We start from the raw sequence: 19,228 nt of genomic DNA on the forward strand, positions 1-19,228 counted from the left end.
TCCCCAGGTGCCACATCTACATGGTTTTTGAGCACTTCCAGAGTCCCCTGTGGTCCCCAGAGTCATTCAAAGCCAGTGAGATGACTCCTTATCCATTCAGTGTTTTATTTAGACAGCATTTCCATGCAACTCGAGACATTGCTTTAATTAGCAGCCCTTACTCTGTGGAATGTGCCTCTGGGCACTGCAGTGGATAGCAGGGTTTTTTTCTCTTACACAGAATATTTATTTAATCCCTTTTTCAGACATCTCCTGCATCCTTTTTACAGCAGGTTCTCATATTTCTTGTAAATATTTACACAGGCAATAGCCAAAACCATAGAGGGAACATGAATGTTCTAATGGAAGGGGAAAGTGGGGCTCAAATCTGTGTCCAACAACAGGTGATGTGCAGCAGAAAATTCCATTACTTGCTGATTATTTATATATAAACAGTGCAGTGAATAAAGGAACACCTCTCTACAGTGTCCTTCATATTGCAGTCTAAAAGAAGTGAGTTTACCTTTACAAATTGCTTTCTTATTTGTTTTGTTTTTCACAGGTGCTGGTTTGGAAAAGAGCCAGGGAAATATATTGACTACATCTACCAAGGGCCAGTGATTCTTGTTCTCCTGGTAAGTGTTTGTGTGTGTGGGAGGACACTGCCATCTCCCACTCAGAGGAAATTTGATTTGTCATGTTCCATGTCTGCTTTTATGGAAAATAAGACACAAACAAGGCCAAACATCTTCAGGTGTTCTCCAAAGTGGCCACAGCGGATAACACTGCAAGAATTTAAGTGATTTGGTTTTGGCTGTTTCCTTGGGTTTGGGCCATTCTTTCCTCCTCCCTCTGCAATGCTGTTTGCCTTTGTACAAGGTTTTGAGAGGCAGAAAGGAAAAATGTTCAAAGCCAGGGGGTGCATTACAATATCTGCTCATCCACCTGGGGCTCATGACAACTACAGCAATTCTGTCACACACATTATTTAGAAAAAGGTAATAATCACAATCAGGAATTGCATCTTGCACTGTCAGCTCCATTTTCTCCATCACCAGCACTGCTGTGTGTTTGTTTCTACATTTCCTGTTGTGAAGTTTCCTTCCCCGTGCTGCCCACGCTTACCAGGCTGTTTATCTGTTTACCCAACACTCCGTCTCTTGTGCCAACCACAATTAGGCAGAGGGAGAAGGAAGCTCATTCATAACCCATTTTGAGCCTTCAGCTGAAGCACAGCGATGCTTTCCCAGGAAAAAAAAAAAAAAACAAAAAACCAAACAAACCTGAGTGTGGATGGAAAGTAGTTAGCTGTTAGTAAGGACAAAGCTGAAAAAAGAATGATTCTGCTCTTCCAGGCAGATGAACAAACAGCAGATTCCCGGGGCTCAGTGGGTTCCCCCTCTTAGGGAACTGTGGAAACCCAGGGCACTGGGAATATTTCTCTGTCTGCTCTGGGGTGTCCTGACCCCCAGGGGAGCACTGACTTTGAGCCTCATTCATGGAGAAAACTTCCTAAGCCTCAAAGTAAACCAGAAACCACAAAAGTGTGAAATAGATTGTAGAGATTGTAGAGAGTAGTTTAGTATGTCACATGGGTGAGAAATTTAGGTTTTAGGATTTTTAGTGTGTTATAGACGGGTTCAAGATGGAGGATACAGGGTGTTGTCTTGAGTTCTTTTCTTCTTCTTCCTCTTTCTTCTTAGGTTTAGGTGATATCTTGTAATTGGGTAGAAAAATCCGCATTGCGGGTTTTTAGGGGTCAGAAAAGAAAATAATCTAGGCGTCACTTCTTAATTGAGTAGTTTATTTTTTTTTGATTAGACTTAAAAGGCCTTGTAACAAAAGATTGTTAGCCATTTTTGTGCTGTTTTTCCTGCACACAGAGTCTGGTGCAGACAGCATGCTGAAGTTTTAATAAGATAACAATAAACAGAAAGTAAAGACCGAAAAAGTCCAATGCATCTCTCGTTCCTAACACAAAACTACTCCAAGAGGGTCTCCCTTACCAGGGGAGCCCCCAGGGAGTTACCCAACTTAGGACCAACAAACTCACAACGAACCAAGGTTTGCTGTAGATGCCCCTTTTGTCACTGCAGCCCCCACGGGGAAGGTGCAAATGCTCCTGAACAGGCACCACTGGCAGCTTTCTCAAGGCTAAGAAGCCTCCTGCTCTCACCTTGTCAGTGCCCTGTTCATGGGATTCAGCGTGGAAAAAGTTTCTGTGCTGCCCAGCTGCTGATCTGAGTGAGTGTCCTGAGAGCAAGAGAGTTCATTCCTGTTTAATTGTTAAGATACAGCAAAAAGATGGCCTGAAAAAGAAAAAAAAAAAAAAACCATAATAGAGTATATTTTTATGTTAAAAAATCTTTTCTTTATGTTTTAAGGAGAGAAATAGCAATGGGTGTGGTATACAAAATATAAATTGTGCTGCTGAGGGAGCCATCACAAAACCAGAAGGAGCCTCACAGTAAATTGACCTCATTGATACAGAGATTCCCTCACAAATAAATCCTATTTAGACAACACAAGGTAGGAGATTTGTGATGCTTGGAGCACTTGGGTTTCACATCATCGCCTGGAAATCTGTGACTCTGAATTTCCTATAACCTCTGTAGTCCACAGGATCTGTGAAATCATTGGGTAGCATCTCTGACAGATCCCACAGAGCCATGAAAATGGCTTTTTTCTCCCCAGAGCAGCACTGTAAATATTTACAGACCCCAAAGAGACCCAGAAGATGGAGGTATGGTTGGGGGCTGCCACTTTCTGTACGGGTCATTATATCTGCCTCTAATTTGGAACAGCCTTGAGACCCCTCTCAACTGGGCCAGTGACTGAAGAGCCCAGAGCTGACACTGTGGATTGAACCTTCCTACCTTGGCCTGCCTGCACTTGAGCCCTAATTAAAACACTAATGAGGTAACAGCAGTAATTGCACTGTGGGGTGGAAAGGAGCTGATACAATTTGAGGGTGAGCCCTTCCTCCCCTCACTTTAGGGTTATTCCCCTCGGAGAGCACTGCTGGGGGAGGAAAGCATCCCTCTGCAAACTAAACTGCAAATCTGAAAGCTCCTATTCCAGCACACTCCTGATTCCTAAAATCTGCTCCCCTGCTTTTTTTATTTTTATTTGAAGTGTCAGTTCATTTTTGGAGTGTTTCTAATTAAAACCCACAACCCCACGATGTCTTAAAGCCACTTGACATGCTCACTTTTTTGATCCTTATGTGAATAAATTCAAACTGGAGATAATGACTGAAGCATCACTTGCTGCTACTGGAGTCACTGACCCTTTCAAGGGTGCTATTAAAAATGCTGGATGAAGAGCACTGAAATTTGACATCTTCCATGCACCCAGGGCAGCACAGGCAGACATCACTGCCCTCAGATGTGATTTTGGCTCTGCCTTGGTACAGACAAAGTGCTGCCTTCCTCTTCCCTCCACTGAACAGTGGCCACCACAAGTGGAAAACACAGCGATTTCAAGAAGAGGACAACTCTGTGACATCTTTCAGTCACTGCTCACGAGCTGGATTTGAACTAATGAGGAACTGAAGTGGAGCTGCAGCGGTGTTTTGTGAAAGAACAAACAGGACAGGGCACAGTCCTGCTGGGACAAGGGGGAATGGCGTGAAGATGATGATGGAGAGTAGATTAAGATGGGATATTTGGAAGAAACTCTTCCCTGTGAGGGTGGTGATGCCCTGGCACAGGGTGCCCAGAGAAGCTGTGGCTGCCCCTGGATCCCTGGAAGTGTCCAAGGCCAGGCTGGACAGGGCTTGGAGCAGCCTGGGATGGTGGAAGGTGTCCCTGCCATGGCAGGGGGTGGCACTGGATGGGCTTTAAGGTCCCTTCTACCCAAACCATTCTGTGACAACTCTGAGACAACTATCCCAGGCCTCTGCTGGGAAAAGAGACACGAGTGTTACAAGAACAAATACGTGTTATTTCCAAAAGAGGACTAACACTAAAAGCTGAAATTCTAAATACTCCATGAAATTACAGTTCCTGTGCACCTGGGAAAGTTACAATTGGCTTCACTCACCTGAGTGAAGAGCCAAGAGCTCAGTGTGTGGCAGGCACATTCTTCTCTCTCTCAGGATTTTTTTCATAGAGGAGCACAGAAAGAAGAAAGAGAAAACAATTTCTATTTCTGCTCCTTGTTTTTCCCATGTGGAATGTGTTTGGAGAATTGTTTACCTGGGGTGATTGCTTGGCTGGATTCTGGTGAGGATTGTTTGAGCCTGATGGCCAATCCAACCCACCTGTGGCTGCACTCTCAGAGAGAAGGTCACAAGTTGTGAGTTAGAAAAGTAGGTTTGTAGTTTTAGTATCTCCTTTAAATAGTATATTAATGTATTATAGCATAGTTATAATAAAGAAATCATTCAGCCTTCTGAACTGGAGTCAGACATCAGCTTTTCTTCCCACTGGGTTCATTTACAAAACAGGTGATCTTTGGTTACCTCTTGGGCACATCTTGGTGTGTTCCAGAAGCATCATTGCACCAACCAGTGGCAGTATGATTGGAGTGCTGAATATTCTTAGAGGGATAAAACTTGCTTCTAAAGATGCAATTCTGTTTTAAATATTATTTTTAAGGATTTTTTTTTTTCTGTCAGAAATTATTTCCACTGCTTTTGATTTCTCGTTTTCTTACCTCTGTGCATTGAGCTGTTGCAGCACAGGATGGTGTCACACAAGGAACAGGTCATGCAGGAGCTCTAAGCCTCACTGGGAAACAAAAACTGGCCACAAAAAGGCCTTTGATCATGGCAGCAGCCCTCAAGTCCATCTCCAGATCATATTATTGTGTTGTATCTTGGGTACAAAACCTTGAATGAGGCAGTGGAGTTGTTGGATTGATTGATTGATTTTCTACTTGTCTGTGTAGAAGGAGCTCAGAGATTGACTTGGGTTGAAAATAGGGAAACTATTTCAGAGACAATTGCAGAAAAAAAGGAAACTGAATATAAATGCTGATTCTCTATGTTGAGCAAGAAACCTGTATTTTTATTGACAAAACATCTGAGGGAGAAAATTTAGGTAATCATCTTTTTTTTTTTTTTTTGTTTAATTCCTGAATGGATTTTGACTTGTACATATTCCACAAGAGAACTAACAATTGAGCACATTGGATGCTTTGAAATTTAACTTCTGATAGCACTGAAAAAACACACTCTATTAGGTACTTTCTTTTCAAATGAGCACATTGGGGTTTTTTTAATTCTTTTCTCAGAGTCACATAACTGAGTTTTAATCACACACCCCTCTCTGAAGCTAAAAAAGAAGGAAAGGGTTGGAAAAAAATGCCAGGGAAGTGAATTCCTTAATAAAATCAGTGAATCCTCCTGATTTTATTAAGGAAAACACATTTCTTGTGTTCACTTTGAGATGTAAAACTGCCAAAGAACTGGTGAACCACACAAACAGAGCAGGGCCAGAGGACAAAGCTCAGAGAAGAGGCACCACAGGCAGTTACCTGAGCTGCTTTTTCCCTCAGTAACTTCTGCCATGTGCTGACCCCAGCTATGAACAGCTCTGCAATATTTCTCAGAGCTGAGACTGTAAAAATTTGTAATTTTTCAAACAGGCAGATCACTTTTTTTCCCCAAAAACCTTTCATTCAGCTTTAATAGATTTTTTTTTTTTTCCCTCTTGTGCTTGAGAACTGAACAGTTTTGCAGCCTCTGGGTTTTTTGTGTCTGGTTGAAAATAATTCACTACAACCAGTTAGCTGCTGGAGTGAGTGGGTGTTATGAGGTGGGGAAGGCCCTGGAATTCACTTCTGCCTCTGCCTTCATCATTTATTTAACTTTGAATAAGTTAGATTGCTGCTCAAAGCTCAGCTTCACCAGCTATAAAGCCACTTTAATGATTATCTATTTTAAAATTATCTATTTAAAAATTATCCTCCCTTGCTTTGAGATTCCTGGATGACAAGTAGAGGAGTTAAGGGTCCTTATTTCAGTGTGGAATTTTTCTCAGGAGAGAAAACCACAGGTAGCCAAGAGATCTTTATGATGTGCTGCTCATGAAAGATGCAGAAAGATTTTTGTGGTGGCAAGATCAAAGCTGGCCCCAGTAATCAAGGTGTGACCACACAAATGGATTTTTACATCTGCATCCTCTGGCCTGCTTTATTTTCTTTCTCAGTAATTCCAGGAGGATTTCTTATTTCCTTTCTTCTGCTGAGAACTGAGATGAGGTTTTCAGGGAGCCAGTGAGTGTAATTCCAGCATTTCTTTTGTGAATGAAAACTCCCAAAGCTCATAACTCTCCATGTAAAGCTGAGATTGTTTTGTCTCCCCCATGATGTTACCTTCACATCAGGTGATTTCCTGTGCCAGTTATTGCCTGATCACTCAGTCCCTGGACAGCTCTTTGCAATCTGTCTTCATTTTTGCTGCTCTGAGCAGTTTGATGCCAGTAAAAATCTGTCAGCCTGTTCTTCAATCCCTTTTACAGATCACTGAGATTTGTGTGAAACAGCACAGATCTGCTGGTAGCCTCTTTTCCATTGAGAAATCAGAATAATATGTGTGTATATATACATACACACACACACACACACACACACACATATATATATATATATATATATATATATATATATATATATATGTATGTATGTATGTATGTATGTATGTATTCCTGCCCTTTTTCCTTGTGTTCTTATGCACAGTGCTCTTCCCTTCAAGCCTGCAACAGCCAGATTTCTCTGGGAACCTCTGGAGTTTGGAATTTGAATTCCTTTCAGGGGATTGTCCACTGGATCTCCCTTGTTCTCTAACTGACTTTTTCAGAGGATTTCACAAACCACATCATTCTTCCTTTCACACCTTGTTTCTCTTCTTCACAAAGAGTTTATCCAGACCAGCTTCAGGTTATGGGAAATGTCAGTATCTCAATGCAGCAACCACTGGCTGATGCTCTGGAAGGCCTTGACAGGAAAAAAAAAAATCAGTAAGCACCTGAGTTAATAATTCAGTTTTTCAAAACTAAGGCTGTGGAAAGACAGGGTGTTTTTCAAGTTCGTCACATCAGAGAGTGGAGGTGCTTAAGCTTATCAACAAAATCAGCTGATTTATTGACAAAATGGAATTTTTCAAAAGTGAGAGTTATCCTTCCACTGTCCCAGGTTGCTCCAAGTCCTGTCCAGCCTGGCCTTGGACATTTCCAGAGATCCAGGGGCAGCCACAGCTGCTCTGGGCACCTGTGCCAGGGCCTCACCACCCTCACAGGGAAGAATTTCCTCCTACTATCAAATCTAAACCAACTCTATTTCAGTTTGAAGCCCTTCCCTGTCTTCAATTCTTTTGATCTGTCATGCTCCATTTCAAACACCACAGTCCACATTGCTGAAGTCCTTCTGATCTTCTAAGGAATTCAAAGTTTTCTTACTCACTATTTTATGTGAAGTATCTCACCTGTGTATATAGCTGTATGCATTTCATTTATGGGTTTGTTTTTTTTTTTTTTTGGCTGGAAAGCATTCCCTAGTCCTGTGTAAGCATCCTCCTTGCTGATACAATTGCTTCTCTGAATATTTTCTTAGTTTTTACTGACTCTCTTCTCTCTTCTGTTTCCACTTCTGCATTGTTCTGTTCAGAGACTGAGATTTTATTATTATTGATATCTTTTTTTCATTTCCCCTTCTCCTTCCTATCTGGATAGCTTATGTTTTTTCTCAAACACTAATCAAATTAGTTTTTCTATTGATTTTTTTTTTTGAAATTTCTTTCCTCTACAGATGAGCAGTTCCTCCACTGCTGCAGCTTTGCAGTTCATGACCTGTTGACATCCCCGAGTTCTTCTTGCAGGACTTTTATCATCAGTTCTGCTGTTGTGCATGCAGGTTGTGCTAGCTGCACAGAGCACAAAGATAATGTGCTGGTTTGCTTACAGTCCATCCAGAATTTCTCTCCCATTTTGCCACCGTTGCTGTTATTGACTTTTTGCTATTCATATTTTGTAGTTGTGGAGTCAATAAGTGCCCAGCACCACGGATACTCTACAAATTTTCTGAATTTTCTACTTTTGTTTATGAAATGTTCATTCTTCTTAATCACATACGGATTTCTTAATCAAATAAAGATTTCAGGAATCTTTATTCCTGATTGTACATAAAAGTGTTTTCTAGCCCTTTGCCCAAAGGGCTCATCGTCGTGCTTGTGACCTTTGAAAAGGAAACTTTTGTGATAAAGAGCTCTGTCTGAGGATCAGGTCAGGCCAGCATGGTGGAACAATTAAAACAAAGCATTAATTAATTGGCAGAGTGCACATCTGAGTGCACATCTGAGATGGCAGCATCCAGAGCTCCCACTCAAAGGACTGTTCTGATCCCAATTTGGGTTATTTAACCCTGAGGTGATTTTACAGCACTGCATAAAAATATGAAACCTAAATAGAATAATTCTTACAATTCCTGGGAGTGAAGAGGAGCAAACATTCTAGGAAGCAGAGGAGCACAAGCTTTCTATGAAGCATAAAATACAAAAGCCAGCAGAAAATGAGCAAAATAAAAGCTAGTTGTCCATTAAATTCTCAAAAGAGCAGAGCTTAATGACATACCTATTAAACTCCTGGGCTTGGGGAAAACTGCAAAGGAGCCCTCAGAGTCAGCATTGCCTCTTTTGTGCACTTGGGCTATTTCATTTTGATAAGAGAGATAAATTTCCTCTCAAGTGGAGTTTGGTTTTTATGAGAGAATAATTTTGCCAGCAAAATCATTTACTGAAAAGCTTCTTTTGGTTCAGAAGAGTTTCTGGGCTCGTGTGTTCAGGTTATAATAGAGCAGTGCCAAAACAGATGGCTCAAATACTTTCTGGATCACTGGCTTGTAACTCCATTTTGGGGGGCTGAATTTTCATCCCAATTTAGAAATGGAAAGACTAAACTTCTGGCAAGAAATGAAAACTTTTTCTTTCCCATCTGTAGTTGGAGAGGGTCTTATTCCAGCAATAATTATATTCTTAGCATGGCATAATTAAAGGAGAGGAAGAAATAAGCCACTTTATTCTATCTTCACAACTTTACCTTTGGATTCATTTTATCTACCAGTAAATGTCAAGGTAAAAATCCTTGGTTATGTTTTCCATTAGGAAGCAGAAAACGTGGATACACAGAAATGAATGAAAATAGAAAATGAGCCTAAAGAGAAACAAAAAGGATGCACTGCCTTTCATCATTACCTCTCTTCAATGACCTTTCCTGGGTCTCCATTGATGGAAGTGATGTGTGGGTTTTGTTAGAGCTGCCCAGCTCGGAGGAATTAATCTGTTGACACAGAGCTCTGATCATAACAAAGAAGTCCTTGACAAATAATTGTGTACTTTGGTCAATACAGCACTTAGGCTCTTTTCTAGGAAAACTCACTCGGGAGTGGAGTGAGATCTTTCCCCCTCTGAAACACTGCAGACTAGCTGAGGAACAAAGAGCAGAGGCTTCATCTGCTCTGCCTGTAAATCAGGCTCAGTCTGGTAGCCACTAGAGCTGGGTGGATTCTCTGCAGCTGAGAAAACAGCTCCATTTTCATCTCCAAGCCTTCAGCTCTTGCAGGCTGTGTGCAGCAGCCTGGTCCCTTCTGATTCCCAGCTCGTGTCCTCTCTCCTGAGCAAACTGCCCCCATCATCCCCACGAGCTTGGGCTCAGGCCCAGCAAGGACAAACAAACAATTGAAACCCCATCTCGTTATGCACTGAAAATGGATCTTCAGATCAATTCCGAAATAGTTAAAATAGTTAAAATAGTTTCTTCAGACCACTCTGAGTGCTGCTAAAAGACCTTACTGAGCCAAGTGTCTTTCTGAAATGGAGTTCCAAGTGCCTTTCTGAAAAGGCATCAGAGTGGGGGGTTTTTGAAAAGAAATCATTAAAAGTGAACACACTGAAATGTGCTTCTAGAAGGGAAAACCAAAAATAAGTATTTTGATGTGACCGCATTTTCATCTTTTCCCTTGGATTTTTTGCTTGCTAAGATCTGCATTGTAGGAGTGACCCTATCCAAGTCTTAAAGATCTCTCAGAGAAACCTTAACAGAGACAAAATGCTGGTGCCTAAAAAGATTTTTAAGCTTCCATAGACTGTAATGTCACAGAACCTCATCGACACGGCCCATTCACTTCATTGAGGCTCAAATGGGATAACCTGAAGATCAGTGGAATATTTATGTGGGCAACTGGTTCAAGTCCAAGCCCCGTTAGTCCAAAAACACTCTAAAATATGTCATATGTACCACTGTTGAAAAGTGTCCATTTCTTTGCAGTGAATATAAATAGATCTTGGAATAACCAACTACTTAATCTGACAAGAAATGATGCCAGCCCAACTCAGTTCCTCATGCTCTTGCTCTTCTAATCCTCACTCTGGGATGGAATTGATTTATAGCCAAGGCTAAGACACTTGGCTTTTCTCTCTTAGCTACTAAATCTAGAATGGGGAAGAATGAGTTATTCCTTTTCCTGGAGAAACTGTGGGATGAAGGCAGCAGCAGGAGCTGAGTGTGTAACAGGGCTGCACTCATGTCCTCTCCTGCTGCAGCAAGAGCTGGGCAGAGAAGCTTCAGAGAAAGTGGAAAACCAAGTCTTGAAGGAGCTTCACGCATTCTAAAGGAGATTCTAAAGCCAAAAGGAGCTGTGAATTATTCTTCTAACCTCCCTTTATGCACTGAAAAGGCCGGAGGATTCTCCTGACTTGATGGTCCTCTGCATCCAAGCCATCACCTCTTGGGCATACACATGAGACCCATTTTTCCAGAACCTTCCCTCCAGCTCAGGGTATTCTCCTTCCAACTGTGCCATTCACCAGCCTTTAAAAAAAAAAATTCTCTGGTTTTTAAGTAAAGGCAGACTGGTAAAAGAAGACTACAACAATAATGGAAGAAGCAGAGTGAAAGTCACTCTGAGGTTCAGACTGAGATTACTCAGGAGGAGGATTCAGTTTGAGTGGCCAGTGCTGCTGTTACCTTCTCCTAGAAAATGTGCTTAGAAATCCTGTCCTGGCAGGGTTCTCTCAGTCACCTGGGCAGTTTTTTAAAAGTCAGCAATGAGGAATCTGCCTCCCTGGTGCTCCTGGAGGGAGGTGATATCTCTCAGCAGCTTTGTGTCACCTGTGCCAGTGCCACTCACAGACTTCAGGGGTGCCTCAGGTGCTGCTCTGCTCTGGGCTTGGGCAGCTGAACTGGGAGAATTTTAAAAGCAGACTTTTGTAGAATGAGAGTGTTTCTGGTCAAAGGACTCCCAGAATTTCCAGCTAGCAATTCTTCTGGACTGATGAATCACGCCTCTGCAAATGAATTTCACAAAAGGCCAGAATCCCTCATTTTCTGATGCAGGCTGTGGCAGTTTGAATTTCCAGTTCAGATGGCAGGATGCTGTCACATTGAAGTAGGGCTCATGAAACTTGAAATGCCTTCTTCAGCCCAGTTCATCACGATGATGGCATGTGATCAGTCCCACTGATATTTGGAGTTTGCTCTTACCTAGGAGTCTGTAATTCAGTCTGGCACTTTCCACTGCAAGTGCAAAGCTGACACATTTTGGGTTGGTGCCTTTTTTGCATCCTTGGTAGAAATAACCCAAGCATGGCTCTGAGCTGATGGAGAACCTCAAGATTCAGCAGCAGAACTGCAGAGAGGGAAGTTTTCTTTCTGTGGGTGAAGGTCACCTCCATTCACCTCCTGCTGAGCAGAGACTGCCTGAACATCTCTCTCTGTGTTACTGAAGAACGGGGCAGTCACCAGTGTAAGGAGTTTAAGATTCAACTCAAACCACAGATATGGAGCTGCTTTTGTCTCTGATAAATAAAGCACGAACCAGTATCAAGGTCTTAATATGACAAAAAAAAAACAAATCTGAGAAGAACAAACACACAGTCTGCAGTGCTTTGATTGCTTCTTGTACTCCCCAGGGCCCCGCTCTGCTGAGGAAATAATTTTCAAAAAAGCCGTGTTAACACCTAGAACAGCATTTTTGTATCTCACTTAGGGTGTTTGCACAATTCCCACTGCTGCCAGTCTCCCAGTGTCTGCTCAGGTGTTTCATTGCTCCATTTGTTTTGAGCCATGGAACAGGAGCCACGGGGAATGCTCTGATGGATGCCAAGATATGTAAACATTGAAATATACCCCACAGCACAGGGGAAAAAGGAGAATATTTTGAGAACACCTTTCAGTTAGCAGCTCTGCTGGGGTGTTTGTAAATATTCAGATATCAATCACAGAATTATTCCATTCAGGGGCTGAAAAATGCCAGGAGCCCCTGGAATTATGTGTGAGATAAATATTTTCTCCCCAGCTGTGCTGGGACCTCAGCAGTTGTGTAGTTCTGACAACTTTGGGACAGACCCATGTCTTGTAAGCTGCCCTGCTTTATGTTCTGAAAGCATCTCCAAACCTTCTCCTAAGAGCCAAATCCTTCCACTGATCACAGTCTAAAAGTCAATCTTCTCTTCAGTTTGCTGGGTTTTTTTTTTTAATCCCCTGTTTGCACTATGCAAGAAAGTCACCAGCAGATGCTACAACAGTAATTGGAGGAAATATCACTTCTCAGTGGTGAGGCTGCAGCACAAATAATAATTACCCAGCTCAGCAGATTGAAAAGGGGGGTGGCAAATCCATCAATCGCACCTTTAGTTCCTCATTGCACCCAGAAAAGGTGAAAAGGGAGTAAAAATAATTCCTGGTTAGGGCAATAATGAGCTACTCCATTTTCACTGCTGTTTTGGGAGCATTAAGAGTGTTGGATCTTTGTTGTATAATCTGGTGTTTCTAGTCAACTTCGGAGTCTGTTGCAATCAATGGTAAACCAAAAGGCTGTTTTCAGTCAGATTGAAACCGTAAAATGTGCTTTTTAGGGTGTAGCATATCCTGTGAGCCATTATTTTACTGACTGGTTGCATTTTTCTCCTCTCTCTCCCTTCTTTTCCAGATAAATTTTGTATTTCTATTTAACATAGTTAGGATTTTAATGACAAAGCTGAGAGCTTCAACCACTTCAGAAACAATCCAGTACAGGTAAGTCAGCTTGTGACTGCTGCTGCTCTGGTGCTATCAAAGCTCTGCCTTGATTGTCCTGTCCTTGTCCCACCTTTGTCTTTCCAGGTGCCACTGTTGATGGAGCTCATAAATTAGGCCCACATTATTAATCTGTGCAGGCTCTCCAGAAAAGCCTGCCTGCATTTTTTCTGTCCACTCCATTTCACTTCAGGCCTGCACCTGCCCCAGCACACATAGAATCCCCTCCTTTCTATGAAATCTGAAGGATTTGGGCTCATGTGAGGACAAATTTATCCATTTCTAGATGTACACAAGTGTGTACACAGTAAGTGCTGTGTCCAGCTTTGGGCTCCCCAGCTCAGGAAGGAGCTGGAGCTGCTGGAGCCAGTCCAGAGGAAGCACCAGGATGCTCAGAGGGATGGAGCAGCTCTGCTGTGGGGAGAGGATGGGAGAATTGAGGTTGTTCAGCCTGGAAAAGGCTTTGGGATTACTTAATTTTGGCCTGAAGGGAGCAAGAAGGTGGGGAGAGACCATTGACAAGGATCTGGAGTGACAGGACAAGGGGGAATGGCTTCAAACTGACAGAGAGTAGGTTTGGATGGATATCAGGAAAAAACTCTTCCCTGTGAGGGTGGGGAGGCCCTGGCACAGGGTGCCCAGAGAAGCTGTGGCTGCCCCTGGATCCCTGGAAGTGTCCAAGACCAGGCTGGACAGGGCTTGGAGCACCCTGGGATGGTGGAAGGTGTCCCTGCCCATGGCAAGGGGTGGCACTGGATGATCTTTAACCTTCCAGCCCAAACCATTCTGGAATTCTGTGATTGATGTGTGCATACAGGTATTTAATGCTCCATTTAAGATGTAGGGGAGGGGGATGAGGGGTGATTGTGCCCCTTCCTTCCAGCTGGGGCCAGAATTAGTGTAACCACTCACTGGCTTGCATCACAGAACTGATCCTCAGCTAATCAGTACCTTTATTGGGGTTTGGCTTCTCAGGTAAATCAGTTCCCATACCCAGCATAACCCCACAAGCACTGGGATGGCAGAAAGGAAAAGTCAGGAGGGAAGGTGGCCTGGCCCCTTCAGACAGCAGTGTGGGCTTAGATCAGCCTTAACAGTCCAAAAGCAAATTCTCACATACCAGGAGATGCTGAGTGCCCTTCTCTTATCATTTGCAGTATCTTGAAATATATTTGGAGGACTTAGGGACTAACAGGTCCCTGCAGGAGGAAATGGCACAGGTTTTCTGGAGTGAGATCAGTCACTCTAACTCATTTCTGGATAAAATCTCAGCATATCAAGCTGAGTTGCATCTTGATGTCCTCAGATCGGGCTGCACTTTGGAGGCAGTTTTGCTGCAGTAATGGGCTTTGTTGTTTTGCCTGAATCCTTCCTTTTGCTCCTGTCAGGGTTTTGTTAGTGAAGTTCGTGCAGTGGTCTGAAGTTCAGACCCTTCTCTGCACATTTCCTGAGAAAGGAAGGGAAAAATACCCCTTTTTCTTGTTCAAACCTCATGCTACAGAACTAAACTGGCCTGAAAAAGCCCTGATTCAACCCTCAGTACATTTTTTATCCCTTTTGCAGCTTGCAGGGAAGCATTAGAGACATTAGAGTGAATCAATCTAAAACAACTGCCATTGTTCTTGAACAGATGACAATGACCTGATCCTTGCAGGCTCTCTGAGGGAATTGTCTTTTCCACAACCTAAATGGAAACTTTTAGAATTCCAGCAAAGCCTGGGGCATGTCTTGATGCTCTAAGGCAGAGCAGTGCAACCCTTTGCTAAGCAGATATTAAATTGTGTGGCAGCTGGTTCCTTAAGGCTGTCACTTTATCCTGACACTGGCAGTGGTTTTGTGCTCCCCTGCCTGTCTTTATCTATAATAAATAATCTTATGGCATTATTCAGGGATTTAAACAGACTTAGCCAAATTTCAGCCTTTGTGTTTATACAATGGCATGCTGCTCTCAGCTGACACCCCAAGACACTGTTACAGCACCAAAAATAAGGATTAGCCCCTAACACTTCTGTTAATCACTGATGGCTATTGATGATCACTTTTTCACCACCTGCTTTGTGATTTGTGGTTCCTAAGACAGCCCTGAGCAGTTGAGTTGGGCGGGCAGGTGTTGCAGAAAGTGTTTACACTGCAGACAACCTCAAATGATGGGCACAGAGCAGGTCTCAGCTGAGCTGGGCACTGATCACATCTCCCTGAGGTGTCAGAAATCACTCAGCAAACCTGCAGAGAATCCCAAGGCTTCAACCCTCACTGGTAGGAGAGAAAAGGAAGAAGAGAGTGAAGAGAGGGATAAAAACGAGGTTCCCATTCACCCCCTGGAGTTCAGAGTGTGGGGAAGCAGCAGGATTCAAAGGCTGTCCTGGGACACTTCCCCCAAGTGGACAGCACTGCTCAGGCAGGGAGGCTGGCACTCTTTCCATGCTCCTCCTTTCCACTCCCAACACGGTTGTTCTTCCCTGTGTTCACTTGTTTTCTATTCCCTGCCCACAGGAAGGCAGTCAAGGCCACATTGGTTCTCCTGCCTCTGCTTGGCATCACCTACATGCTTTTCTTTGTCAACCCTGGCGAGGATGACATTTCCCAGATTGTTTTCATCTATTTCAATTCCTTCCTTCAGTCTTTTCAGGTAAGAGAGCAGGCTTACAGCTCTATCAGCTGGAAGCTCTATCCTCTGCACAGCTCTATCCTCGCTGCTTTTCAGCCATGAAACTTGAGGCAATGAAGTCTGTGATAGAAAATATGGTTGCAAATAGCTCAGCTTAGTTCACACATGAATAATACGTGTACAAGTGTGTCACGTGGAGTGGAAAATCCTCTCAGGTGTGGGCTGGAGGGATTCATCTCCCTTAACTCAGCACTGTGTTCATCTCCTCACATAAAATCAATAGAGAGAGAGAGAAGACGTTTCATTCCACCTGCCTGAGAGAGGGTGAGGGAGTCCCCTTGTGACATTCACATTCTCTGGACAGACAGACATAATTCTGTCTCTCAGGATTTCTTGGAAGCACAGAGAGAAGAAGAGAAAACAATCTCTATCTCTGCTCCTTTGTTTTCCCCATGTGGAATGTGGTGTGGAGATTGTTTACCTGCAGTGATTGCTGGGTTGGATTCTGGTGAAGGTTGTTTGGGTTCAGTGACCAATGGATCCAGCTGTGGCTCAGGCTCTCAGCAGAGTCACGAGTTTGTTTGTTAGTTGTTAGGTAAGTAAGAAGCAAGTATGTAAATAGTATAGTATCTCTTTAAATAGTCTATTAATGTAATATAGTATAGTTTTAATAAAGCTATCCTTCAGCCTTCTGAGCTGGAGCCAGACATCAGCATTTCTTCCCAGATCTGGGGTGTCACACTGTGACTCGAAATAACTCACAGAAGCAGGTTAGATGTAAAAGGAAAGAAAAAGAACTCAAAAAAGCTAACTTTATTTTCTGATTCCACTATATATACAATAGCAAAAATGACACTGGATTGGAGGGTGAAACTGCCACCTCTCCAACCACACTGTTCAACAGTCCATCAGTTCTCTCCACTCACAAAGAAGAATGTAAAACAATTTACATGAACATGTCTGAGAAAGCTCAGTTGAAATATGTAAATATCAAAAGGCATAGGAACTTTTAGAAGAACTTTAAAACTCTCAAAAGAACAGGACAACACCGGAGTTGACCGCATTTTTACTATTTCCCCTTCCTGAGGTGCCTCTCTCTTCCCTGGCCCTTTTAACCTGTGAAGGAAGGAACTTTAGCCTTTGCCTGTGAAGTAATTCCACACTTTTCATTCCATAAAATGGATTGTATTTTTTATCTGCTGTAGCTCAGTGTCTCAAAAAAAAAAAATGCTGCATTGCTCCTTTGTTCTGTGAAGATGTGTGTAAGAAAGCAAGCACAGGGAGTCTCTCCTTCACAGTGATAATAATTACAGCCCTAAACCCAAGATGGGCAGAATTCCACTCGCAGGAATTCCAACCTTTGCAGTCATTACAGGGTTTTAGTCACTGCTGGCAGCAGATTGCAGAGAGCCTTTGAGCTCAGGTGAATTTAAGCAATCTGATGATGCACTTGCTCTCACGAGACCATCTAAAGCCATTTAACACCCCCTGTGATTGCCTGGGATGTCCCCCCAGAGCTGTCAGCTCCTCTGAGGGGGATTGGATGCTGTAGAGATGTTTTAGCCCAGCTGCAGGGACAATCCCCTCTGTCAGTGACAGTGTTCAAATGTTTACCTATTAATTGCCTGCTTTCTCTTCTTTCCAGGGTTTCTTTGTGTCAGTATTTTACTGCTTCTTGAATGGTGAGGTAAGTAATTCATCCCTGGGAGGTGGAATTTGTTTGGGTGCCTGATTACAGAGACCTGAGATGTTTTAACAGGGGGTCCCAGTCCCATCAGTCTCTTGTACAAGGCTCTTAATGTGCACCTGAATTTCCCAGCCTTTGTCCTCAAAAGTTTATCCATTTCAGACTATTACCTGTGAGATCAGGGCAGAGGGAAGGAAGTTTTGTCAGATTATAAATTTTCTGTTCTTCATCTTAAGACTTCTTTGAAGTTCCTCATTAATTAAAAATATGATTTCTGGGCATAGCTACTTACTTCTGAGCTGGACTCTTGTTAAGGGTATGCTGCAGGTGACCCGTCTTTGTAGTGCCATGCTGAGCTGAGTGAGTTTGTCCTTGTGGGTCACTATCTCTGAGTGATCAGTGCCTGTTGCATTCAGAAAAGAGGGTTGAAAAGAGATTAAATTAGAATTAATATGAGGTACTGCTACTAAAGCAAGAAATGCTTCACTAATATCCCTCAGCGTTTCACTTCCACCCCAACGTGTGAGAGATATAAATCTTTCCCCTGCTTACATTGTCAATGTCTCATTTACCTGCATTAAAGTGTCTCATCTTTTGTCCAGCTAAAATTTTAGTCTCTGCAGAAATCAGTTTCATATTTCATTACTCCTGCTGTATTGCTATAAACTTTGTTTGTGCTGCTTCTTAATTTCATTGTGGGCTGTGAGAACGAATAGGCATGGCTTTAAAGCAGGGGGATTTTATTTTAAATATTTTTTAAATTTATTTTTATTGTATTTATTTTGTTTCATTGTACATTAGTATATTTCCCTCTTCCTCATTAATTCTGAGATGATGTTAACAAGAAGCAGCTCAGTTTTCTCACATTAGGCAAATCCCAGTTTTATATCCTGCAAGCAGAGTTCTCAGTTCTCTTTCCAACTTGCCTTCCATAAATCTTCACCATTCCATTTGCCTCTTAAAAAACAGGGAGTTTAAATCTTCCTCCAAAATACAGGTGCCTGTAGAGCTGCATTTACCTCAGGCTGTGTCAGGGGAGGTTTGGGTTGGGTATCAGGGCAAGGTTTTTCCCCAGAGGCTGCTGGGCACTGCCCAGGCTCCTCAGGGAATGGGCACAGCCCCACCCAAGGCTGCCAGAGCTCCAGGAGTGTTTGGACCACACTCCCAGGGATTCACAGAATTCCCAGAATGACCAGGTTGGAAGAGACCTTCAAGATCATCGAGTCCAACCCAGCCCCAACACCTCAACTCAACCCTGGCACCCAGTGCCACATCCAGGCTTTGTTAAACACACCCAGGGATGGTGACTCCACCACCTCCCCGGGCAGCCATTCCAGAACTTTATCACCTTTCTGTAAAAAACTTTTTCCTGATATCCAACCTGAATTTCCCTTGGTGCAGCTCGAGGCTGTGACCTCTGGTTCTGTCAGTTCCTGGAGAAAGAGCCCAAGCCCAGCTGAGCACAGGCACCTTTCAGGAGCTGTGGAGAGTGCTGAGGTCAGCCCTGAGTCTCCTTTTCTCCAGGCTGAGCACCCCCAGCTCCCTCAGCCATTCCTCACAGGGTTTGTGTTCCCAGCCCCTCTCCAGCCTCGTTGCCTCCTCAAGCACACCCTGGGATTGTTGGGGTGTGTGGGCAGGAGTTGGACTCGATGATTCTTGTGGGTCCCTTCCAACTCGGGATATTCTGTGATCTACTTCTCTTATTCATCAGGTCTGCACTGTTAAAGCAGAAGGAGAACCCTCCTGCAGATAGCAGGCTTTTTTTAAAGTCTTTTTTTCCTTTTTCCACTCGTGTCCCAGTGACCATCAGGGGCTGGAACCCAGGCCATGTGATCTCACAGCCAGGCAGGACTTTCTGTCATCCCACTTCCATTTTGTGGCACTCAGACTTGGAGCTGTTGGCTGTTCACAGCAGGTTTTCACTCTTTTTTTGGCTGTTCT

At 43.2% G+C, this 19,228-nt stretch overlaps 1 protein-coding gene across 2 annotated transcripts in view; it reads left to right on the forward strand.

Moving 5' to 3' along the window:
• The window catches only part of CRHR2 (corticotropin releasing hormone receptor 2), a 146,898-nt gene that overhangs the window by 111,097 nt on the left and 16,573 nt on the right, over nucleotides 1-19,228 (forward strand). For both annotated transcript variants that reach the window (XM_053976122.1, XM_053976129.1), the window contains 4 exons: nucleotides 542-614; nucleotides 12,907-12,992; nucleotides 15,486-15,621; nucleotides 17,246-17,287. In XM_053976122.1, the coding sequence (XP_053832097.1) occupies nucleotides 542-614; nucleotides 12,907-12,992; nucleotides 15,486-15,621; nucleotides 17,246-17,287 (337 nt within the window). The remainder of the gene's footprint in view (nucleotides 1-541; nucleotides 615-12,906; nucleotides 12,993-15,485; nucleotides 15,622-17,245; nucleotides 17,288-19,228) is intronic.

Source organism: Vidua macroura, chromosome 1 (genome assembly GCF_024509145.1).
Source record: "Vidua macroura isolate BioBank_ID:100142 chromosome 1, ASM2450914v1, whole genome shotgun sequence".
NCBI lineage: Eukaryota > Metazoa > Chordata > Aves > Passeriformes > Viduidae > Vidua > Vidua macroura.